The sequence below is a fragment of the Calidris pugnax genome, unplaced genomic scaffold, assembly GCF_001431845.1.
Source record: "Calidris pugnax isolate Ruff unplaced genomic scaffold, ASM143184v1 scaffold144, whole genome shotgun sequence".
Lineage (NCBI taxonomy): Eukaryota > Metazoa > Chordata > Aves > Charadriiformes > Scolopacidae > Calidris > Calidris pugnax.
This window is the reverse complement of record NW_015090911.1, coordinates 642,368-668,233: the sequence shown is the minus strand read 5'-3', so window position 1 is coordinate 668,233 and position 25,866 is coordinate 642,368. Positions and strand designations below refer to the sequence as shown.

At 44.0% G+C, this 25,866-nt stretch overlaps 1 protein-coding gene across 11 annotated transcripts in view; it reads left to right on the top strand.

Annotated features, from left to right (window-relative positions):
• CELF4 (CUGBP, Elav-like family member 4) overlaps positions 1 to 25,866 on the top strand; it is a 736,913-nt gene that overhangs the window by 613,335 nt on the left and 97,712 nt on the right. For 9 of the 11 annotated variants that reach the window (XR_001412848.1, XR_001412847.1, XM_014949393.1 and 6 more), the window contains exons 4-5: positions 18,939 to 19,067; positions 24,825 to 24,904. Coding sequence is in view for 9 of the 11 variants with exons in the window: in XM_014949393.1 (XP_014804879.1) it covers positions 18,939 to 19,067; positions 24,825 to 24,904 (209 nt within the window). In the remaining 2 variants the exon portion in view is untranslated. The remainder of the gene's footprint in view (positions 1 to 18,938; positions 19,068 to 24,824; positions 24,905 to 25,866) is intronic. The other 2 variants (XM_014949395.1, XM_014949392.1) reach the window with 1 other exon arrangement.

Here is a 25,866-nt window from a genome sequence, read left to right as displayed (position 1 = left end):
GTCTCTCTCACTTGTATTGACATTGATTGACGTCTTTCAGCCACCTCAGATCCCCAGATGTTGGCAGCACTGCATGCTTGGCTCCCTGCTCAGCTCCCTGCTCCTCCATAAAGTGAATCAAAGCAGTGGAGAGAGTCCTGGCAGGCTCCTTGGTCACAGATGCTCTCCTGAGGGGAAGCAGTTTCTCCTCTTTCCCAAGCTCTCCTGCACGTTTGCTCCTTGGAAAGCAGTGTCAGGCTCTCAGGATGGGGATGCTGTGACATACCAGGACCTCACATAAAGCAGAGGGTAGAGTGGCATTTCGGTGGTGGTGTTTGCTGGAGGGGAAGGCATGAAAGGGCTGCTTGCCCTTGGGTGCCTGCCCACATCCCCTTTAAGCTCTTCTAGGGACACAGGTTTTTGGAGGGGGATGGCAGTGACACCATTGCTCAGTGCCAGCTAGTGGGGGAACTCAACCTAACATCAAACGAAGCTTGACCTGAATATGTTTCTGTTGCCTCAATCCAACCCGAAGTTCTCCCAGCATACAGCTAGTTTCCTTATCTCTTGGGGACAGGAGTAGGGGAGGTATTTCACAACAAATGTCATTTATGCCTGTATTTCCAAAGCTTTCTTTTTCTTAAACACACAATTGCTTTTTAATTTGAGTTGCTGCTGGTGGTGGGAACGTTGCCTTTTTGCTTTAGTTTTCTCTTCCCAGATTTGATTTCTCACTTACAGCTCAGAAACCCCTTTTAAGGTCTATTCTCTGTGATAGGCACTTCGCCTTGTATTTAAGGAATCACACCCACATGCTGCATGTATCCATATGCAAACACACAGACATACACATGCATTTTCTGAGTGAACTGAACTCCAAATCTTGTGCTTTAATATAATTTAAGTGGCCTGTGCAGAGCTCTCTGGAGTCAATATTATGGACTAGGGCTCTGAAAGCACTGTAGAAAAGTCCAGACCCATAGAAAAGGACTGTGATTTCTGCTGGGTTGCACTGCAAGACAAAAGGTCATAAATCCCAGAGCCTATTCCAGGCCATGTTCATCTTTAACTTCACTGTGCCTCAGTTTCCTCAAACCTGAATTGCGGCCAACAGCTCCACCTACTACTACATGGACAATATTTGAATGAATATGTTCGAGCAGGGTTATGGCTGTGCTGTTATTACTGTGACAGCGTGTTGTTTCAGAATTGGATCTCAAAATTCCCTTGGATTGCAGAGGGAAAGATGGAAAAGTGGAAACAAAGAGATTCACTCAGAACTATTTTCACATTTAATAGCCGAAACAGGGAGATAAAGGCCTTCTCTTGAATATAAGACCACTACCTAAAGGAGCAGGGGACAAACTGTTGTATTTTACTCATAAGCGGACTATTGATGGGCAAACTTCCAGTGTTTTTGCTAAAGTTCAGGAAAGACTGCACCAAATTCTTCAAGCTCCTGTTCTCTGGGTCCTTGTTTCCACTTAGACAAGGTGCGTGTTGCTACCTGAAAGAAAGATGAGGCCAGTAGCTGCCTGTGAGACCAGGGACCACCATATCACCCCTTCCTCAGTCTGGGACAAAGTGGCTGGAACAGGCCAAAAATAAGTCAGGGCAAGTCAATAGTTAAACAGTGGAAGAGCCAAAGCAGGGTTCAGTGCATGTTCCTTGACTTTCGTTTGGTTAACATTACATATGCTAAATAAATGTCATCCCAGCTGGGGCCTAAGCTTTGTTTCTGGCTCAGGGAAATGCTCGGGAAAGTTGAATGATAGGAATCCTACTGCCTTACGTTGCTTCACTGTGCAGGGAAATCACTGAGTGTGTTCAGTACAATTACTTCTGCTCCCAGGAAAAAGATGAGGTGGGGAAAAGAAAAAAAAAAAAGCCCTGTGTTTCCTCTTGCATGAAGCATTCTTCAGAATTGTGACTTTGCTTTCCGTTAGTTATTGGTCTCTTTAGCTCCCACACATTGTGGACCTAGCTTGTGGAGGCTATTTCATCTTAGGGTCCTGCAGACATAATAATGGGAAGGGCATGATGGAAAAGAACAGGGTCCTTTTTGTGGTATCTGAGCCATTGTATTTGCAAAGATAATGGCTACACCTGCATAGCAAAAACAACCTGCAAGTGAAACAGCCATTAGCAATAAGCTGTAATAACCAAGAGCATAGAGCAGACATAACTTAGGACTATGCCCAGCTTTTGTGACAATATCTGGAGAACATTGCCCATACTTAGGAAAACACAATTTTCCTTAAATGCCAGTGTTAGACAACTGTGCTGCAACAGAGGTGAAGGCCTGCTGTGCAAGCCCATGATAAGGAACAATGCCAGAGGCAAGGGAAGGGAGGAGAGGGGCTATGTGTCTTTGAGATCCTATCTTCCCCTTGGCAAAACTGACTGATTGAGTTTTCCTTATCGGTTGAAGTTATCGTGAGCTGCAAAGGTTGGATCTCTAGAACTGGAACTTCCTTGTAGTTCCTGCTGAGTACGATGTTCAAGAGGCCAGGCATTAAATGGATTAAGAAGTGGGTAATGGACAAATCTCAAAATGCAGTTGTCAAAGAGAAAGCATGATAGAGTGAGGGTATTTGTAGCAGGGTTCTGCACGGATCAGTACCAGCTCTGATGCTAGTCAGCTTTGTCATGAATGATGTGAAATTAAATATCTTGGCTGATAAAATCTGTGGATAACACAAAATGGAAAATTGTAAGGACAGGACTCTGATACAGAGTCATCTGAGTCACGTAGGTCACGCTGAACGAGCTTTGGCTGGCTGAGGCGTTATGTGCGTGTTTCTGCAGAACCAAATCTAAGATGACTCATGGAGGAATAAGGCTGAAAACCAGGCCTAAAGAATGAGGGGTTATATTTCATAAGACAGCGACCTAGAAAACTACCTAAGCAATGACCTAGAAAAGTGGTTAGCACGGCTGAGGAAGTCAGCATTAGCTCCCAGCATGGTGGTGGGCAAAACCATCTAATGGGACCTCTTGCAGTATAAACAAGGAAAGTGGAGGACAAAGATGATTTTTTAGTAGGCAGTGTTGGTGGGGGAGTACTCTGGCAAAGTGGCCCTACCCTGGTGTTCACCTTTTAGAAACTGTAAAAGATTCTGAAAAGACCTGTGTAAATGAAACAGATGCCTCAAAGTGTCAATCTTAAAGAGTCGTGTTCATCCTTGCCTGAGAGAGTTCCAAGAGACTTGGGTCTTTAAGGCAGTATCTTTTCTGGTAAAAAAGCCTATGTACTAAAAAGCACTTTAATCAGCCGGAGAGAAGCCGAACTTTTCTCTGAGACTTTTGTAATTTGAACGGGATGCCAAACACATTAAAGTGAGAAGTCAAAGACTGGTTCTTGTCACAAGAGGATACTCATCAAAGACACTATCTGACTGGTGTCCTCATACTAAAACTTGACCCCTTCTCCAGGACACACATTTTAGCCAAAAGACAGCCGATGGGGAGAGCTGTGGGGCAGCCCCAGAATGGCTTAGTCATGGCAAGTTCAGCCACAGGACGAGAGGCTCCTGGGGGCAGCTCTGTGGGCACCCCCAGGACACAGGAGGACAGACCAGATCACTGAAAAAACCCTTTTTGACGATGAGCCCTGTGAACTTCTAAGTAGCCTGGGGTTAGGGGGGGGATTTGGGATGAGGAAGAGGTCGCCGCTACTGGGTGGGTTGTTTTGTTTTGTTTTGTTCCCTGCACGATGCCCATCTTTGGTCCCTGAGTGATGCAGCAGATCACTGGCAAGGGTCTTTAGCATAGGGAGCGAGCCGAGACCAGGCGCTGGCTCCCTGTGTCAACGTTATCGCTCGCTGTCACATTTCGAAAGAGGAAGCGAGTCTGTGCCACGCACGCAGAGAACAAAGCCCTCGCAGAGCCGAGTGAGAGTTACAACTTGTCAGCACGTCTCTCAGCCTGCCGAGGGCCAAACATGAAACACACACACACACAAAAAAAAAAAAGCCTGAAATGAGGGGAAAAGGGGGAAATAATAGCGCGGTGAGCTCTCAAGCTCGGAAAAGGCTTGTTATAAAACAGCACCTTCGCTCTCTGTCTCTCTCTGTGTCTCTGAGTCCTGGCGACTGATGAAGGGAAGAGATCACTCCCCTTAGCACAGTTACAGTACTGTTGCAGTAATAGGGACCGGAGCCAGGTTCAGATCTGGCTTGCATAGCCCTGCTTTTCTCTACATACCCCAAAAAGCATTGTTAGCCAAAAAGCATTATTAGTGGTGATGAAATCTGAGGTGCAAAGAGCCTACTGAGGGTTATCTTTCCCCACGTGGACATTGAACTCTAGCAGCTGGAAATTCATTTCTCTGAAACTCAGATTTTACCCAGAATCGAGGAATGAATTTCAACAGCTACTAACCTTGGGTAGGAATGGGATTACTGCTTTTTATATTTGCTGATCTGTCCATAGCTGTGTTGGTGGGAGAAATAATTCTATCATTGCATGGCGTATGCATGTATTGTTGATTTACACCTACTAAAGCCCTTGTTTCAGGAAGCTTTGTAGATTTATGCTTACAGATCATTTGGGACAGGTGTATAATTTTCTGTTTCAAGTACTTTGGGCATGGATAATATACCATGGCAAGAGAAAAACAATAGTATGGTCAGCACTGTGCAATGGTAAGACAAAGAACCAACTTCAGTCCACTTCTGTAAAAACAGAGATGCGTCTATATAAAATGAGTGGAAAAGATTGACTGAAAATAGGAGACCAATATCGCCACTTCATACAGACCAAGTCCTATACTGCCAGCTGCTGTTAATATAGTTGGTAGAGTATGCATCCTTCAGGCTCTCTGGTCTAATTAAAATTAGATGAAGCAAAGCGCTGACAACAGAAAATTACTTAACAAATATTTGTCTTGTTCCCATCGTGGCATTGTGCTGCATCTCCTGCTTCTGGTACCAGACTGGTAAGGTGTTGAGTTCCCCCTTGTAAGACTCGCCTGCTGTTAGTCTTCTGTGTAGACTAAGAGGTGCCCCTCCTCTTACAGTTGCTCTATGGAAGTGCATGGTCTCTGGTCTCCAGCCCTTCCCAGTCACTCCCCTCCATGAGTTGCATAGCACAGGGTCTCAGGTTTGAGCTTGGGAACACCAGGTGCAGGATCAAGTAATGGTTTAAAGCCAAGATTTTATGTAACTCTTGAATGAGCAAGGATACAAGCTCATTAAGCCTGAAGGAAAACAAAAGGACAATAATGTTCCTTCTGAGAGTGCAGGACCACCCAGCAATACCACTTTTACAGAAGCAGAGCCGTTAAGTCAGTCAATAAGAATTCATAGGCAGTGCTGGGCTGAGCCGTGAGAGATTTAAATTTGGAAAGATTTAAAAGTGGAAAGAAGGAACTCAGCAAGGAGACAGGCAAGGCAGGATTTGGCCCTGAGCATTCCCATCTCCCTGCATGCTAGGGAAGAATATGGTGGAGAAAAGCTCTGCTGGTGCAAGCCACTGCTATATCATGCATGTCCACTACAGCCCATGTCAGTTTGCTGTGAGTTCAGACAACAGCAGCCAAGATCAGAGTCATGGGACTGTCCCCACAGGCCTGTCAGACAAGGGCTGACCAACCCACGTGAGCAGAGAGGTCCCGTGCCTCTCCTGGCCAAGTTTACCCTCAAAACCCACCTGCAAAAGGAGCTACAGGCGATGCCAGAGCCTGGAGTAAACTGCTTCTGTAGCAGGAGGCTGTTTATGAACTATTCGTTACTGCTGGCATAGCACCCGGCTCATTTTCACCTTTCTTAAAGGTTAACCTCATTTCCCTCTATTAGTTGGTTTTAGCGAATGCCATTCGGCGCGGCAGTTAAAGAGCTCTGTCAGCAGATGGAAATGACAGTGGCATTTAAAGCCAGTTGGAGTTGAGAGTTGAGGGGCGGTGAGAGGAGGGGGGTGGTGGTGTGTGTGGAAGAAATAATCTTCAATAAAACGTTTGCAGGGGGATGCTAAGTGACATCAAAGGAGTCTCACTTTCCCCAGTGAGAGGAGAGACCTTCGGCTCAATGCGCTGGGTGGGACAGGTCTCCCCTGAGCTTGGAATGAGCCCAGGTCCAGGCAGATAAAGTGCCTGGTGGGGGTTCTCCAGACCAGGGCACGGGGCATCCTACACTTAAGGGTAACTTCTTGACAGGTCTTGCTTCCAGCCAGGTGCACGCTGATTATGGATTTCACTAAAGGAAGGTTCCTCCGTGTCTGTGGGTGTGTTTGTTATATATTTAATTGCGACCTTGCTATATTGCGCTGCCACGGCTGCCTGGCACTTCGGGCCACTCTGTTGGCTTTCCTGCATTCCCTCATTGCTCTGCACTGATGTTTTAGAACCTGGGGTCACGCTTGCAGGACAGAGGAAGGACAAATTTTGCCTGCACTGGGCTTTGGATGTCTTCTCCTTATTGCAAGAGCGTGGTGAAAGGAGGCTAAGGAAACAGATCGGAATTGGGGAAATACATACAGACCCCCAAACCCCCGCACATGAAAGGCGTGATCACCATCATCCAGGCTCTGCTGTCCTTCTGGTCCGTTCTCACCTCCCCTCCCCTGGCACGGGAGCAAGACGCCGTTGTGCGTCGGGGAGAACCTGCAGGACCCAGCAGCAGGGGGGACACACCGAGCGGCAGTTCAGGAAATTGAGGGTCTGATCCGGAGCCTGCAAGGCTCCGTGGCACTCTTTTTCATTAACTTCAATGAGCTTCAGCTCTCACCCTGAATCCCCAATGTTTATTTCAAGCAGTGGTGTAGCATCACTGGAATATAATGTTCCTTCGCGTACGCATCTTGGAGTAATGGTGCAAATGAGTGTGTGGATAAGTCAAGCCAGGTCCTGCCAGGCAGCATCCTGAAGCAGACCCGTTCATTTCCTGGGCTATTTGTTGAGCTGGCCAAAGCATTTCAAAGGAACAGTTATCTAGCTGAACGTGTAGTTTTGTAAAAGGCAAAGCATTCCCCTGGAACAAGTCCATTTCAATAAGATTTTTGCCAGGGGACATTTTTTTTAAATTAATGCATCGAGTTCTCATTTCAGGAGGTGCGAACCTGTCATTTTAACAGGATCTCTTTGATTAATTTTGTTTCAAGTCTGTATTGTATTAAACCACTAAGAACATAAGAGCTTCCGTTTTGTGTTAGACCAAAGGTTTGTCTACTCCAGGATCCTCTGCTCCAGCAGGGCCCAGAAAGAGTAAGAGTAAAGCTTTCATAAAAAGTGACCCTTCCCTTAATATCCTCCGGCTTCCAGGAGACAGAGGTTTAGTGACTAAGATAGATTTTGCATCTGGATCTTCATGCTTAATAGCAGTGAGTGGACACAACCACCACTAATCTGTCTCATTCTCCTTGGAGCTAATTTATGACTTTTGTGTTCAGCAACATCCTGTGGCAGAAACGTCTTTCATTTATTCATAGTGTGTGAAAACGTACTCTCTTTTGTCTGGCTGAAAACCACAGCCAATCTGTTTTATATATTTTATGTTTTGAGGTTATTAAGACAAAGTCTTTTTATTCCTCTGAGACAATACCCTGTAACATTTCACAACTAAAGAATTTCCATTTCACAAGAACTTTGGCCTCTCCAATTCAAAGTGGAAGCACATTTTTGAGACATCAGTATTTCCCATAGAAAGAAAATTCCGTTTTTCATCCAGTTTCAGTCATTTCATTTATATCAGTGTAATTAAGGGTGACAGCAACAAAAATAATGGTAAAAAACAAAAAAAAAAAAAAAGAAAAAAAAAGAAAACACAAAAAAAAACCTCCCCTGCTTAGGCACCCTGGAAAGAAGTGGGGAAAATGAATGAAAGTTTCACAACAGCAGCTTCTTCCTCCCAGCTGGGCTAGGAGAGTCACAAGGACAGGTTAGGGGTGAACACTCACCCCAGCCTCATCACACTGGCACTGTGCCGTGCCCCCACTTTATAGTTTAAATGCCTATAAGGCAGATGGTATTCTATATAGGGAAGGAGTCCAATTCTCGCCTTCATTTTTATCTATAAAATTCCCAGGCTGGGACTTCCACCTAGATAAAGTGGGGCTGGGTTAAGCAAAAATACACCATCTTTTTAAGGGATTCACCTTGTGGGGAAAAATACTCACTTTTAAGGTCTTCCTGCAGTCAGTGGGATGTCTGAACGATTAGATGGGTGGATCCCGTTCAGACCTTGAACTAATCACCTGCAACTGGGCACATGTACTGCATGCCCAGTTCCACTGCTCACATCCATAGGCAAATCCTTACAGGATTTCAGTTCTTGCTCTGTAAAGCAGGGTGAAATTACATTTCTATTTCCAACCTCCTTATTTTTCTGCTTATAGTTACAGGCAGGACTGTCTCTTTCCACGCTTACATACACAGCCTGGCACACTCCACTTTTGATTTTAGCTGTGGATTCCAAGTACAAGCGTCAAACAAATAATACACAGAACTTCTGTGTGAAATACAGCTTCATAACTGAAGTGAGCATTAGGCCCGGAGCTGTATGATGTAGGAAAGGTGTTATTGAGACCTATGAGACATGCTGCTTGGATTCCTTTATTATTATTGTATTCTTTTGCTTCTCCTTCATTTTCTTTGTTTGTAGACGAGGGGATGGAGAGGAAGAAAGCCAGCAAGTTTATAAAAGCAAGAGAGAAAGGAGTTGAGGCATTTTGTGGAGATCTTTAATGACATTCTGTATAATTTGAAAGTGGGGAGGGAAGGGGGGAGAGAAAAAGGGAATTAGCAAAAAAACTGGCAAAAGAAAAGTGGAATGTGGAGAGACGCGTGTGGATGAATTTTAATGCAATCAGAAAGCTGTAATAATGGTAATAAAGGAATATATTCAGACGTCAAGAGAGGGAGAAGGGAACAGGACCCGCGACGCCAGAATTTAAATTAGACATAGGCGTATAATTCTCTTTTCTTCCTCCCCCTTTCTTCAAATGAAGGAAATGGAATTTTTAAGCACAGCGAAAGAGGGATTAACAATTGGCAGGTTTTCAGCCCTTTGTCTTTTGGCGAATCCCATTTAATCACCGTCTTTAATATTAAGGAGGCTGTGGCCGTGCAGGGCTGTCTCAGGCTTGGGGGAAAAGGGATGATATACAGAGGAAAAGAGAGATAACACTTAGGTTCAGGCAATTGTGAGGAAGTGTTTCAATTACCTCTACTGAAGTCTTTAAAAACTGAAGTTTAATTTGATCTGAAATGTCGTCACAGCTCCTGCAAGAGAAAATATGTCCTTCGCACCCCGCTTCCTGCCTATGTCTTTGCTGTTCCAACAGTCCTCAGTGCTCAAGGCTGGAGTGCTACCACAGATTAATGTCCTGGCCTCTAGGCTTCTGGAAAGGGTTTCAAAGCCCTGACAGGTCACCAGTGAGATGAGTTTAGGAACTGAAACTTATTTTCTTGACATACCAGCCTTGACACCACTGACCCTGAGGAGTTTGTCAAGAAGCTTCTAAGCTTTGCTCTGAATGAGTGTGAAAACCAAATAGCCCTTCAGGCTCAGCCTCAGCCTGGTGTGGCCACAGAGTGAAAAGGGGATGTTACACATAGGAATCAAGATGTGTTAAATTCCCCAGAACCAAAGGCTGCAGGAGTTGTATTCAAATCTGAGCTGTCTCTGAAAGATGAGTGTAAAAGCATGATGTAATTCAGTGTTCGTTTGAGGTGTCATTTGATAGTACAAGATGGTCTTCTCCTTCATCTCCTTCTTCTTTGGGAAACCCATCAAGCTGGGCCAGGAAAACATCCATAGAAGTGAACGAGGAAGAAGCCAAAAAGGCATGGAAAGTCCTGCAAATTTTAGTTAGAACGCAACTGTATGCCTTTGACGCTTGATCTTCTCAGGTGCTTTTCTTCCATGAACATTTCCAGGTGTCTTCCCGAGAAACAGGAACTGCAAACACAGGCTGTTAATATCTAGGGAAAGAGACAGGATTTTTTATTGTTTTCATGATTGGAAGTCTGATTTGAATTCAGATATTCTTCCTATTGTGCAGGGACAGTGAGGAGAAAGTGGGTGTTCGGGCTATATACTGAATTTAGAAAGATCAGATTTTGACTTCTGAGTCTTCTCCTAAAAAGCATCGATTGCCTCATGAATGTTTCAGAGAAATATTCCAGTTGAGTGTTTCAGATAATGAATAAACTTGGAAGAATTATGATCTGCCAAGCAGAAGTCAGGCAAATTCTTTGCATGACACCAGGTTTTAGACTGCTCTCACCACCAGCTTTCCTAAGCAAGGGATACTAACAAAGTGGGTCATCGTGAGTTGTTTTCCCAGCTCAATATCAAACACCATAAAACCTGTCATTTACGATCTGCAGAGGGAATAGCATCTCTTGGCAATGGACAGTTGTGACGGCACTGTTCAGCAAGTCAGAACTACTGATATTTGTCTTGGGGTTATAATATTTTCGGCTGTACAAGAAGATTTTGCTGTTAAAAGAATTGTTTAGGGTATGTCTTCATGGCAGGGTTTGCTTGGCCTGTTGCCCAAGTTTTGTCCATAACCTATGTTGCAATTGCACAGAGAAAGCCTGAGTGTGCTTTCATCTGAAGTGTCCAGATGAGCCTGTAGGTTTAAGGTTGGATTTCACTTCAATGCATGTAGACAGCAGGTCTTGCCACAGGAGCACAGGCCAGCCAAGCCCAGACGGCATTCATCCTCCTGGTCTGAACTTTCTTCTCCATCTCTGTCCATTTTTTCTCTTAGCTCTGCACTTTAGCCATCCTGCTCATTTACCTGCTCTCTCAAACCATTTCTGGGCATGGTTTAGCAGCTGCTGCAGACCAAGGACCTCTTCCAGTTTCCTGTCAAGCATCTCTCTTCTCAGGAGGGTAGGACTGTAGCATGGATGGGGACCCTGAAAGTAGAGAATAGCCCCAGATGCACTTAATTTAAAAACATAATCCTAGACTCTGGGTTGATCAATTGGCAAATTGTTAATTTTTTTTCCAGTCACTCACAGGGCCAAAAGCAGCCAAACTCTGTGTTCTCTTTGGACACAGGCACCGTCTTCAGTGGTCACACCACTGCAGGACATGAAAGCCTCTCCCTGTAAGACAACTCCAAAATCCACAATTGGTGTAATTTTCAAAAGCAGGGCTTTCTATTCAGAACTAAACTCTGCTCTGACTTACCCCACCAGGCACTCCTCCTACATGAACAAGGAGTTGGGGCAGCTCCATGCACTTAAATCTGAGAGAAACCGTCAGTGTTCAGCCATCGACCTGACCACCAGCCTGTCAGGTGCCTTTCATTGTTACTGCCAGAGCTCCCTGTATTCTGTCCTGTGGCAAATATGGAGGAACCTCAGTAATACCCAATTTCGCCTGGTGCAACCGCCAATTATTCTTTTTACAGATGGGGAAACTGAGGCTGCCTTTTCCACTGGGTAATTTATGTAGCCCATATTTCTACTGAAGCTGCTGTCCTTGGCAGAGATGTATTGTAAGTATTTAGTAACAGTAACTACATGGTCATCCATCTCTCTGGTACCAGGAATAACAAATCACACTAAGGGAAAAGTGATTTTGCCTTCCACAATATCCAGAGCACAGCTTGAGATGGGACCCAGGAGTCCCAAATACTAGACTGAAATGCACAGACAGAAGCTTTGGCCAAGCTGTTGCATATCCTCATGGGTCCACTCTTCCATAACTGGATCAGAAGTGATTTTCCCTCTCTTCCAAAACAAGATCTAGGACCTGTCAGTTGAAAATAGTTTGTGGCGTGTTCAAAATAAACAAAAGGAAGTGGTTCCTAACACAAGGCATGATTAAGCTGCACAACATCTTGCTGCAGGATGTGGCGGATGCTCGCAGTTTACATGGGTACAAAAGCCCACTGAACAATTGCATCAAAGAAAGACACTTCAAAATTTATCACATATCAAAAAATGTTTCAGACTCCAGACATGCTTAAACTGTAGAGCACTGGGGTCTAGGAGAATATTTGGGGGGATTAACAAAATTGCTTACCCTGTTCTTATACACTTTCCTAGACATCCACAATTGGCCATTGCCAGAGGCAGCACATTGAGTCAGACAGACCCACTGTCTCTCACACAGCTGTTCTGTCACTCCATACTCGGGATCCATGTCCAATTCAAGGCCTAGAGTGCAGCCAAGCAATTAAATAAGAGAAATCCTTCAAACTAAGTTTCTCAGATGCAACAGTGGAGAGTAACGCACCTGTGGGATGAAGCTTCCTTCTCTGTACAGGAGAATTATGCTCCCACACCTGGGCTTACATTCATTTGCGCTTGTCCCCATCACACAGCTGTTCAGATTAGCTGTTATTCTCTCCAGCCCGGGTGTCTCAAAGCCTCTGTCTCCAGCAGTCAGAGACCGGCAGCTGTGCAATCATATCTGCTAACGTATGGGATATAAAGAATCTGTTAAGTAAAACCAAACTGGGGAGGGAGGAGGGGAAGAGATCAGCACAAAGAAATCGCTCCTGCTAAGATGTGATTAGGGATGCCCCACAACACCCAGCTGCAAGGAACAGGTGAACTCAGCAAACATTTTAAAGCCTGCAGCAGCATTAGCCCCTTGTGGGTGTTGTTTGATATGGGGAGGGGGAGCGAAAAGAGGGGAATTATGAGCCTGTGCAGATGGAGGGAGGGTTTGGTTGCTATTGTTTAGAGTTAGGTAGCAGTGGCTTTCTGCTGTTTCCGGAGTGGGTTGGGGTTTTGGTTGTTGTTGTTGTTGTTTTTTTTTTCCCTGTCCTAATTTTTGAAACACCTCCATTTTACAAGGTTCATGTGTTTTGCAGCAAGGTACCACGGAGAAGATAATTAGCTAATTTACAATTAGCTACAACAGAATTCGTAATCGCTTCCCCTGTGGAAAGGGCTGTAATCATCATCACGGAGCTGTAGGACTGCTGTGAAAATGGCAATAGGAGTGTGTAGCCCCAGGCCCCAGGAAATGCCCTGCTTTTAGCCTATTGATCCGCCTGATTAGCGTGGGTTGAGGGGAGCGGTGGGGCACTCTGGGTTGAGAGAGAAGCCAGTTTGAGCTTGCAGATTGGACTTCAGAGCTCAACCCAAACTTCCATAATGTTCAGGACACCTGTGGCTCACCTCTCTGCTCTATAGCTCCTCCTTTCTTCTTTGGCCTGAGGAGGATACCTTGGCCATGATTGTCCTAAAAAAACCCCAGGTTTGCAGCTCTTTTTCTTCCCTGTGACTTTGGCAGATTCTTGATCCTACCACGTGGACTTGGGGGTGCTGGTGGATGAAAGGCTGGATATGAACCAACAAGGTGTGCTCGCAGCCCAAAAAGCCAACCGTATCCTGGGCCATATCAAACAAAGCATGGCCAGCAGGGTGAGGGACGTGATTCTGCCCCTCTACTCTGCTCTGGTGAGACTCCACCTGAAGTACTGCTTCCAGCTCTGGAGCCCTCAGAAAAGAAAAGCCATGGGCCTGTTGGAACGAGGCCAGAGGAGGCCACAAAAATGATCAGAGGGATGGAACTCCTCTCCTGTAAGGACAGGCTGAGAGAGTTGGGGTTTTTCAGCCTGGAGAAGAGTAGGCTCCAGGGAGACCTTATTGTGCCCTTTCCATAGTTAAAGGGGACTTGGAAGAAAGATGGGGACAGACTTTTTAGTAGGGCCTGAAGCAATAGGACAAAGGGTAATGGTTTTAAACAGAGGAGGCAGACTCAGACGAGGTATAAGGAAGACCTTTTTTACCAGGAGGGTGGTGAAACACTGGCACAGGTTGCCCAGAGCGGTAGTAGATGCCTCATGCCTGGAAACATTCAAGGTCATGTTGGAGGGAACTCTGAGCAACTGGATCTGGTTGAAGATGTTACTACTCCTTGCTGAGGATTTGAACTGGATGACCTTTAAAGGCCCCTCCCAACCCAAACCATTCTATCATTCTATATGATTCTGTAATGGACACCCTCAGCACAACATCCTCTCCCTTACCTGTTGAGGACCAGACAGGAGAGCGGGCAAGAAAGATCTGTTCTGCCTCTCATATCTGTCACTCTGGTAGATGTGCTGGTATCTGGTAGATGCACCATCATTTTCTTCTTACCCACACCTGCACAGAAAACTTCTCTAGGCTGCTCATTTGTTCTGTCATGGTGCCAAAGACACAAGCTTAAAGGCCTTCCTGGTGCCTGGACTGAGGCACTGCAGCTGGTCCCACACTGTGTGTACAAGCAATGTTTGGGGAGGAGGGGAATAGCAGCAGGGACAAATAATTATTAGCTATATAAATAATGGAATTAATTAGCATCTGGTTTCTGAAACGAAGCCATACAGCAACCTGGTCCTGATGCTTAGAAAGCCAAAGGCATCGAGTAACATCAGAGAGCTGCTCTGGTGAATGCCATGCGCATACAGAAGATGCTTGCTCCCGTACAGAAATATGCAAAAACCAGTTTTGTTCTTGCACGAAGAAGCACAAACACTATCCGCATGTGATGCCCTGGCAATGAACTCGGGATGAAATAGGGAGGCTGATAGGTTTTAGAATAAGGGGTTTCGTGGCAAGAAGGGACTGTGGTGATCTTCTGGTTCACCCTCCTGATTAGCCTGGGCCACGAAGGTGGTAGATCTGTCCCTCTTTATTTCCAAGGACTTGGATGCAATGTTCTAGATGGTAAAGCTGGCTTACACTTTCCTGATACAAGGATTCAACCTCTTTGTTTTGCATGAGGAATATGAGAACACAAGTGTATTTATATACTCTTATCTAAATGTACCCCCACGCACACACATACATTAGCGAGAGCTATCTGGATAAACACAAACCTGTGTCATGTCTCTCTGTGAGTGACCCTAATTTTCCCCTAGTCCCTCCACAATTGCTGTGATTCTTGTTCTTGTCCTCTTGCTCCACAGAGGGTCAAACATCCTGCATCTCATTGTCCCTTCTGTCTCTTTAATTAGTGCCCGTCCTCCCCCTTCTCCCCCTCACTCCAGTGTCCCCCCTTCCTGTCTCCTCTCAGCACTTGGTTTGCAACGCTCTATTATTTCACCTTTCACTTGTGCTGCCTCTTTGCCTGGGCCCGTCTGACACCTCTGCCTTACGCTTATCATGGAAACATAACATTTAAATACAAATAGAACAGAGAATAATTTAACCCCTATTTGCACTGGGGAAGGTGCCGAGGCTTCATATAAACACAGCCGGGGAGATTTATAGACTCTGTATATTTATCTGACAAGTTGCATTTCTTCACCACCGTGCCTTGCAGCCAGCTTTTCCTGATGGGCACAAGCCTCTGCAGCTGGCAGAGTGGCCAAGAAGAGGGGAGCCTGATTTCATGGGGATATTGAAAATGTCACCAAGGGGACATCTCTGGGGACTCAGGTTTGCCTTTGCTGTGGCCTTTCTCTCCCTACCCATCTTCCTGGGAGGAGCACAGAATGCTACAGTCTCCTGTTTTTTGTTGATGGCAAAATGGTGTAGACTTGGGTTGAACTCAGTTTTCAATATTATGGGAGTGCCTCAGGGCCTGGTCTGAAGGTTTTTTTTACCCCTCAGTGCCACAATCTGGGCTTGGCAATGGAGGTCACAGTGGGACTGAGTCTGCCCAGTGGTCTAAAATTCAGATGTGGCTCCTGAGACACATAGATTTGGGATAGTGTCTCTCTGAAAGAGGAGGAAGCATGGGACTCATAGGGGTGGTATGGGTGGTGCGGATGGACCCTACACCCTACAGAGCTCAGGGACAGCTTGATTTGGGGACTGCTCCAGGTTTGTGTGTGACCTAAACCTCTGGTTTCTGTAGGATATAGAGTGGTCTGAGCGATGGCAGCAAGTGTTTGGCCACAAGGTACTGCCCTTAAGTCCCATTCAAGGACACTGGAAAAATCTGGCGTGGAGCACCCGTGGTGTGCACACCTACTCAGACACATCCCACTGACACCAGCACATCCTCTCTTCATTTTATTCTGGCAGTCTCATGTCTTGTTCAGACATATTTGCAGCACAGGAGTAGTTGACCCGGTGCATGGCATGTCAGCTTTTTGCCTGGGACTTGGAAGAGCAGAGTGTTGGAGGCCTCAGGGTGTAAGAGGCATATACTAGCCCATTAGAGGATAAACTCATTAGGCAAGACCTGGAATGTGCTGATTGGTCCCAGCTGCTGAACCCTTCCCTTTCTCTTCCCACCAGAGATATGTGAGGGGCATTGTTAGAACACACTGCTGAGCTCCCTGGCAGGGCTGGGATGTGAAAGGTAAATGCAGCATTTGTTAGAGGAACCTCTCAGAGAAAAAAAAAGCTTGTTAAACTGCCTCATTTTTATCAGCTGAGTGTGTGATTGTGTAGATTTCTGAGACAGCAGATGTAACAAATGATTCCTCTGACAGCCCAAGGCACAGTTTTTCAGGAGGGAGACAGGGCACTGATTTGGAGACAGGGCTGGAGGTGATGTCCAGGCAGCTCTAAGCCCTGGCTGGTCATGGAGAATCTCTTCATCCCACCTCCCCTGGAGTGGCTGGACCAGCAGCCCCTGGGGAAGGTGGTCTTCACATTTGGCAGAGCCTGTTCCTGGTGGTCTGATGGCCACCTTGTGGACAGCTCACCAGAGCACCACACCTGCTAGCCAGCTCTGGGGACAGGCATCACCACTCTTAGTGTCCTGAAGACATGCAGAAAAGGGGGCTAAAATAATAATAAAAATTAAAAAAAATATATATAAAATTAAGTGGTTTCTAAAGCATCTGGTTTAAACTTCACATAAACTAAACCAGACAAGGCAGTTTCAGGCCAGTTCCACACTAGAGAGTTTTGCTGACAGAGGAGGGATGTGATTTTTTTTTAATGATACATTTATATTAGCAAAAAGCCTGGTGAAAATACAGTTACATAGCTATAGGAGTGCTTTTGCTGATGCAGCTTATTTCAAACAGGGGAAACTGTATAAAGTACAATATAACAGATGCTTTCTCTGTGCTGGATGTATTTACTAGACACAAACTTTCTAGGCAAAGCTTTTTTGCTGGTGGCATTCTCAGTTCATTCCCACTGCTCTACCCTCTCCCTAAAATATTTCCCATCTTCCAGGACAGCTGATCTCATTTGCTGGGTGGGTTTTCCTCCAATATCTGGAAAACCATTGGAGCTTGGACTGGAGTCTTTCACCAAGGCTTTGTCTAGACTGAGAGGAACCCCAGAGTGTACACTCAACTTTAGTAGCTGGCTCACAAAGGCTTATGCCTTTACTCTGAGGATTTCTTTTGCAGGTCAATTTGGTGATAATGAAAAAAAATCTTTCAGATGCCCAAAGCACTTTCTTTTGAGCCAGAGACAACCTACGTGGTGTTGGTTAAGGATCTGTGCACCATTAAAGCCTGAACTTTGTGTTGCCAGTAAAGATCTAGAAAAGTCCCTTTGTTTAATCAATTCCAACATAAAGTAGGTGCATTTCTTGCTTCTGATATGTCTATCCCCATTCTTTTTCCACAATCAGAAATGCACATGTACCTTCCTCTACTTATTTTTCCTACCATTTCAGCAGCCTAACTGAAGGCAACATAACTCCTCCTGTTCAGTGGGCAGTACACTCTTTGTTCACGTGGATAACTCCACTGCAGGATTGAAAGCTCCAAATATCCTCACTCAATATCCACTGCATGAAAAATTATGCTCATCCAAGGCTGTAAAGTAATTTGCCAATTTGCAGGTGCATCTTGAAGAGGGGAATTTTGATCAAACACTGGTTGAAGCAGAACAGATTGCCTACACCAATGATTTCTCGGTGAACAAAAGTGACATAAATCGCCCAATTAGTCAGCCAGGAAAGGGTTGTTGCAAACCAATATTTTGTTCAGCTTTAGGTTAACATGTGCATTAAAAATAAATAAATTAAAAAATCAAACTATTTATTTATTTATTTACATGTATTTATTCAAATTGGTTACATCTGCTCTGTAAACTGCTCTGAAAAAACCTCTAGGTTCACACATTTACATAGTGTTTAATGAATGATAAATAAGACATTTATGAATCATGTGCAAATGGCCTGTTTACATACACAATGTAAACTACGTAATTTTTTTTTTTTTTCCTTGATGTAACGGTACTAGTCTCTAAACATCAACCTGATCTAAAGGCCTTACTTGGTGCCCTTTGAGATGTTTCTACCAACTCAGCAATCATTAGTTTGATCTGTTTTCACCAGCATTTTCTGAAGGTGTTTCATTCAGGACTTAAGATCTCCATATTTGGTATAAGTCCAAGCATAAATAGCCTTCCTCATTCAAAATACAGTTATCTACTAGCATAACATGTCCTACTTTAATATGAAATAACACCTGCTTGAGCTATCATCTTGGATACAAGTAATCATATAAGTTAACTTTGTTTCAAAAAACAATATATGTTCAAAAAACTTTGGGTTTATTTCAAATGAACGTTAAAAATACAACTTGTAGATATATGCCTCTGAGTGGATATGAATGACAAATCTCCATTTACAGACTATGGTATATCCTGTTTTAAAAAACTTACGTTAAACATTTTTATCCCACAGGTTACTTAGTGTTGTGAGGGCAACTAACTTAACGTTATTTTTCATTTGGACTTTCTTTCTATATGCTATCTTTATCCACATCCCTCTTGGATCGCAGTCTGAGCAATGTTGTCATTTCAGTTACTGCAAGTTGAATGCAAAAATTGATCAGAAAAAGCTCATTTGGAAGACTTCGGTGCCTAGATTCTGAGAGGCAACTAAAGAATTTATATATAACCAAACCTTTTTGGTTTGGTTTGTTGGTTTTTTTAAAATTCCCAGATTATTTTCTAGTACTCACTGAAAGTCAGATGCTATTAAGGTTTTTTTGAGCCAGCACCTGAAATGACCAGCAGCTTCTGAAATATGTCACCTCAATGAAATCACCATTTGTTTTGCATGTGATACTGAGCCATCTTGGCTTTCACATCTCTCCTGAAATATGGTAAGCATCTCTTTATTTTGTTCCAGAAGACAGAAAACTCTTTGTGGGCATGCTCAATAAGCAGCAGTCGGAAGACGATGTGCGCAGGCTATTCGAGGCCTTTGGCAACATTGAGGAGTGCACGATCCTTCGTGGACCCGATGGCAACAGCAAAGGTAAGGTGATGGCTTGCAGCACACTCTGGCTTTGGTGTCAAGCTGGACCCTTTCTCAGTGTATATGTCATTTTCTGGTGTGACGATCACTAGGTAGCCTCCAGGACACCATCTCTTATATTAGGAGGGGTCACAGTTGCTAAGGGAAGCCATTTCTTTGCTGGTCACTGTCTCTTTGTCCATGAGAGGAAAAGCTGATTGCACTTAAAACCACATTCCTCCTGCAATGAACTATGTCTTGTCGCGCACAAGCTGATGCCTGTTGCTGTTGGCTCACAGGGCTCCCCTCTGAATACAGGTCCCTCACTTGCGCTCAAGATATGCCCTCCCCACCCCATTGAACATGTCAAATTCTTTCTTTAACCAAAGCCAAGGTTGCTACTTTACATCTTGACTCGCCAGCTTATTTCTCACCCACTAGCCCCAGGTCTTCCCTTTCTTCAGCTGGTCATTGCATAGGTACACACCAGCCAGTCATTATAATTGCAAGGGTACAGGTGCTGATTTAAATATTACACTCAGTGTGCATTTAGTGGTTGAAACATGCAAATACTTCATTGCAAGACTAGATGCCTCACCTCTTTCTGCTACTTTTTGGCATCACTTGTTACCTGGGTAACATAAAGGAACATTTTCTACAGCCCAGGTGTAAGAATGAGGCTTTTCTCTTGAATGTGAGGGTCATTTTTTTTCCCATCACTCTCTAGACAAAGTAACTTCAATTTGAATAGGAAGCCCTCTTGTCTTGACAGTATAATATGTCCATTAAATATTGATCTGCATATAATATATCATAAACTGTGCTGGAACGTGCAGCACTAGGGAAGAGAGCAGTCTTGCTGACACAGTTCATATCTCACTGGATATTTTGACATGTGACAACATCAACCAGCATATTTTTGTAACAGGGAGGCAAAAAATCCAAATCACAGGGATACACTGGAGAAAGATATTGCTATTCCACAAAATCACTGGTGGCCAAAATAGACTTCAGACCAGCATTATAGGGCAACTGTTTGATGTGAGTCAGCAAAGCTCAGCCTTCCTGATATAAATGGCTAAAATCAGTTGTGGCCACCTTTCTCCAATTGTATGGCTACTTCAGTTTCATGACACCCAAAGGCAGTGCTGGCCCACTGGAAAGTGGTAGGCTAGGTTGCCCTAGAAGAGCTGCAACCATCAGAGCAGTAGGCAGTTAAGCACACCATGCACTGAACAAATCAGTAAATTGGGGAAAGCAAAAAAAATAAATCTGTCTGCCTGCACCTGGAATTGTATGGAACAAAATCTAATGACAAAGGAGTTAAATAGAGTAATAATAAATGCAATAATGCCTGAGATCTGTAAGAAACAGGTTCCAAAGGAGATCCAACCCACAGACTTGTATTCATACTTGCTCTATCTTTTTCTTTTTTTTTTTGTTAAACAATTTCATTGTAAGTCTGAACCTGAGTGGCAGCTCCATATTGCTAACCAGTTTAATTATTAGTGCTAGCGAGCTGCAGTCTCAGGCTTGCATTTCACTGAGCTGTTCAGGATCAATACTGAGCCTTGACAGAGTTAATATTGCCAGCTTCCATTTGCTGGTGCTATTTACTGAGAATGTGAAGCTCCTAATTTACACACACACGGTTACATACAGGCACACGTGCACACAGAGCAGTCAATCCAACAGAAAACTTAAGGCTAGTGCCCTTATCTTAGGAGACAGTCAGGCGAGCCACAACTCCCACAAAGTTATTCCCAGTCTGTAATGTTTTCCATCTGCCAGAAACCAATATGTGACACACATTTCTTGTGAGCTATTTATTTTTGGGTAAAACTCATAAGGCTTAAATTCCACCTAAATTGAGATTTAAGCAGATTGTGTAAGTGCCAGAGAGCAATCAGATCCCATAGACTTCAATACTACCCAACCCATTACATGAAGCCCCACCAGCCATCTCTGTGGTGAGCCTCTAAGCCCTCCAGGTACCTCGATGCAAGAAATGTTCTCAGAAGGTAGGTCACAGCTTCCCACTTTAATGCCACCGTAGTCCAGTCACTGCCAGATAGCTCCCTGAACCTTGCCTGAAACCACGGGTGATGCTCAGAGCCATGAGGCATGTTGTTCATGTGTCTGCAGAAATACCTCCTGCGTGAGTCACTCAGGGGTAGGCAGAGTGGCTGGAGAACAAAACCAGGTAGCAGAAGAGCTGAGACAAAGGCATTTCTCTCCCTGAAGGGGAATGAAGAGCCTGCCTCTCCTGGGAGAGGTGGGAGAGGAAGGAGTCTTCCTGCACCCCTCTGTGTAAAGCTCACCAGTGTGCAACCAGGAGTGCAGGAGTCCTCAGATGAGGAAGTTGAAGTTGACCCCACAGGGTCTGCACTGCTGCTCTCTGGACAGCCGCTTTTTTTCTTTTTTTTTTTTTTCCAAACTTACTAGTGTTTTGAGAAGGGAATTCATTGGATAGACCTTTTTTTTTTATTGAAACACGTGTAAAAATACCAAGCTAAGTGATTAAAAGACATTTTAAAACTGAAAGAGTTTTTTTATATGAAAATATGAAAACATGGTTTATTACATCAGCTAGGGCAAAACTGCTGATTTTTAAAAAAATTTGTTAACATTTCATTTGGGTTTATGGTACTTAGAAAAAAGCAAAAATAAATGTTTCTGTGACATATTAAATGAATTTAATTTAACAGAAAATATTATTGAGAGACCTTTTCAGAAATTGGTCCAAACTGTGGTTTAATAGCCATTGTGTGTAGGCACATTAATTACTGACATCTTTCATCTTTTTGACCCTGTACATAAATTGATTGAATGTTTTAATTTGCTGAATGCTACTTTCTTATCTGTTTGTGACAACATGTTGCTCCCATCATAAAACTTCAGAGGTACTTAAGGTTTCCGTGTATATTCCTTATCTGTTAGCAAACCACAGTGATATATCATTTATGTTGTTTTGCAGAAAAACATGAAATGCTTTTACAAGAGGAACAGGTAGATTTTGTGTTTTCAGTGGCTTCTCATAAAGTGAGGGAGAGAAGGGAATCTCCTTTCGTTGGCTGTGTTTTAGAAGTGAGAAACAATTGGAGAAGGTTTTATCCAGTCGTACAGGCTTGACCTTGAGCTTTAGTTTATTGTTGCTTTGATGTTAATGTCAAGTGGATTTTAATCAACACATACTCTAGCCACGATATTTCAATAGTATCTTAAAGTGATATTCACCCGTAAGCAGACTGCCAGCCCAAGTTACGTAGCACTTATGTCCCCAGTCTGACTCTGAAAGAAAATAACTTTTGGGGAAATAAAAAGCTCTCAATAACCCAGTATCGGGCCAGCCGTTTTTTTTTTTTTTTTTTTTTTTTTGTTTTGCCATTCAGCACTTGTCTACTTCAGTAACTCAGAAAGTAGAGGTTTCCCACAGCACCACAAGTTCCACAAGAGGAGTCTTAACACCCTCTGCAATTATAACCTTAGGCCCTGACTCTGCAGTCTTGTCCAAGCTGACAAGACAGTCAGAGCAGCCCTTTCAGCTCTACAGGCTGGAAGTAAGGAAAGAAAAAACATTTAAGCACATGTATCTCCCTGTTCAGCACAGGTTATATATCTCTGTTTGTCAAAATCCCTTCAAACTCCAGATACTCTCCTGTCAAAAGGATACCATTGTTCTGGAGAGGGGTGGCATGGCTCATGTCCTTAGCTTATGAGGTCCCGAGTCAGTTCTGGTGAGAATGGGAGGGAAGAAGATTACATGTACATTTGATGTGGTGGTCAGAAGTTGTCCCATTGAACACACAAACAAAACAGCCAAAATGTTGGGATTTCTGCTATTGTCTTGCCACCATTCGCTAGTGAAAGCTGAGTTTTCTCTTGCCCTGCTCAGTCAAAAATGACTGGAAGCATTAGGAGGGATCCCATTAGCATCTTGGGCATTAAACAAGATAAATGTCTGCTGCTCCCTTCATTCTCACCTTTATCCAGCTCCACTGATCCATCAGGTTCCTCAGCATAGGGGTGAATTTCACCTGAAGAGAGTGAAGCCCTCAACATGACAGCAACACTGCAGCCAAAAATCCCGCTCTAAATGCAATGGGTGACTGGAGCTGGAAAGCTTTTGTATATTTGCTAATCAGCGTCTTCTTTTTAGAGGCAGAAAGTACAAAAGAATCTCTGCAAATAATTAAACACCCTAATTCTGGATTATCTCTGATTAATGAAGAGGAAGGCGCAGTATCTCAGGAGCCCGGGAATGCTGGGCTGCGATTATGTCATAATTGATCCCTATTGTTTCCAGCTAAAGTTTATCTATCTCATTTTCTCATGATTGTCTCCTCTCAGCTCCTTATAAATTAGATCCAACTATTAGCAACAATCGTTGTTCTTTTCCTGAAATACAGCCTGAGCACAGTGCTGAGGGAGCAATGCAAAGTGAAGGGCTCCTAACTACAAGCTAATTTCATATGTGTGCATTATTTTTAGAAGGGGTTATCTCTGCTTTCTTCAATCTCCATACCATCAGCCTGCACTGATGATTGTGGGGACCTTTAGGGCTCATACAAGTGGGGCTGCAGTTTTCACCCTGCATAGTATGGATCCATAAGGGTGTGTGGACCTTCTAAAGAGGCTACAAAGGCCATGAAGGAGAGCTGTCCCATTGTCAGGACTGACATCCCCTCTGCAGTGATCTTCCCCTTCAGGGAAACAACTAGGGTTTTGCAAATTGATGTAAAGCTCACAAGTCTTTGGTAGTAATAGAAGAGGATAGAAGCCAGAACTTCTCAGATCTCTCCCAATCTGTTCCAAACACCGCCCTAGCATATGGAAATTACTCTTCCTCTCTCTGAGTCAGTTTGCTTGTAGCTAAGAGTGTTAGCAGTACTTTCCCCCACTCTAGTGGTGCATGTGACCCTTTGAAGTGTTGATCATTTTTGCACTCTGGCACATATTCATAAATGCACCTTTCTGCCCTAAAACCTTATGTAAGAGCTCAGTATGAGATTCCTTACATGGCAATGCAGGCTGGAGAAGCGCTTGCCTACATGTCTCTAATGTCCAGAGGAGAACGCCTATGCAGGCAGTAGCACTGCAGCTATGAAAGACCAAGATTTAAATTTTGGTGATGGCAGTCCTCACATGTGGATCTCTCTCAGCCCTGTTTCTTCATCAGAAGCTCTCTCATACTTTGTCACACCCAAGCTTCTTGGAGCCAAAACAAGCTCTGAGCATTCTGTCATGGAGCTCTACCAGACAGGGACACAATAAGGTACCTTGTGGGTTTGGAGTAATCCGAATGCCTCTGTACAGCTGTCCTGTGGTTGCCTGTAACAAGTACATGCAGCTTCCTGGTAACTGTTACATAAGTCCTTACTCTTTCTGATAACACCAGAGGGAGGAGCATTTATCATTAAGTCCAGTAAAATAAAAAGAAATTCATTTCCACGCAATAAATTGTAAAATTTTGCAATGCTCTGCCATGAGAAACTGTAGAGGTCAAATCATAAGTGGATTCAAAATGTACTTGCCAAGTTCAGGTCTGTCAATGCCCCATAAAAGCAGCATGGGGTTTCTGCATGCACTTTTGCCTCAAGAGGTCCTCAGGCTGCTGATGACTGGAGTTTGGGAAGGAATAACCAGAAGCACGTTTGCTTGTTATGCTTTTTCCACAAGCATCTTTATTGGCTAGTTCTAAGGAGAGTATACTCAGCTAGGTGGACTTTCATGGTACCCATGCAACCTTTCTTACCTCTCTCCTTTTTCCTCTTCCAGGGTGTGCATTTGTGAAGTACTCATCTCACGCTGAGGCCCAAGCTGCCATCAATGCCTTGCATGGCAGCCAGACAATGCCGGTGAGTACCTCTGTGACATGGGCAAGTGAGGATCAGTCCAACCTTTGCCACCCTGTGCCCTGCTTGAGGAGGAGGGATGATTTATCTATGCTCTGCAACTCATCTTCCAGGAAGGATGTATAACAGCTCAGGCATGCAGGGCCTTGGGTGTGCTTAACTCATCAGTGGAAAGGCCAGGATGACACTGTCATTTCACACAGGCACAGAACCCTAAGGGATGCTATGTTCTGTCACCAGAAGTTTTGATGACCTGAAAAAAGATATATGGCTCTCAGATGCCAAAAACATTGGGTCATGCTCACCATGAGCGCAACCTTTCAAGTTTCAGAGCAATGAATCGAGTAGAAATTTCTGTCCAAGGGCTTCTTTGTTTTCCTTCCCCAAAGAGTCCCTGCCTGTAGATGAAGGATAAAGAACTTTTCACTAGCATTCAGCAGAGAGCAGCATGTTCATGTGATGGCACCAGAAGCTACAGACAAATCATGCAGTGATGGGCAGCATTCAGTACTAGTACAGAAGTGCCTACCTAGGCATAAATATGGTGACCTACATCTAGTTTTTGAAAGACAGACAGACCAGCTACTGAATCGTCTAGGAAACGTTTGAGGGATCATTCCATTTGGACAAATATCTAGTAATATGTGATTTTAAACCTGATAGTTCAAGGAAGTAGAAATGGAATTGGATTTTCTATGCAAAATTATATTTGTATACGATCACAGAGTCCCAGAGGAACGTAAGGCATTCCACTGTTGTCAATGGAAGACAATCTGGTCCAACATGTTTTGGTTTATTATGATAGTACATTATTTTTATTACTAATTATTCACAATGTAAATCATGGAAGGCTAAGAAGCATGCCAACAACTTGGAAACGATACAGAAAAGCTCAATAAAATATATTTAAGAATGTAAAATATTCCTTTCAGTAAGAGACTCTTATCTAAATTCATGAATTTATC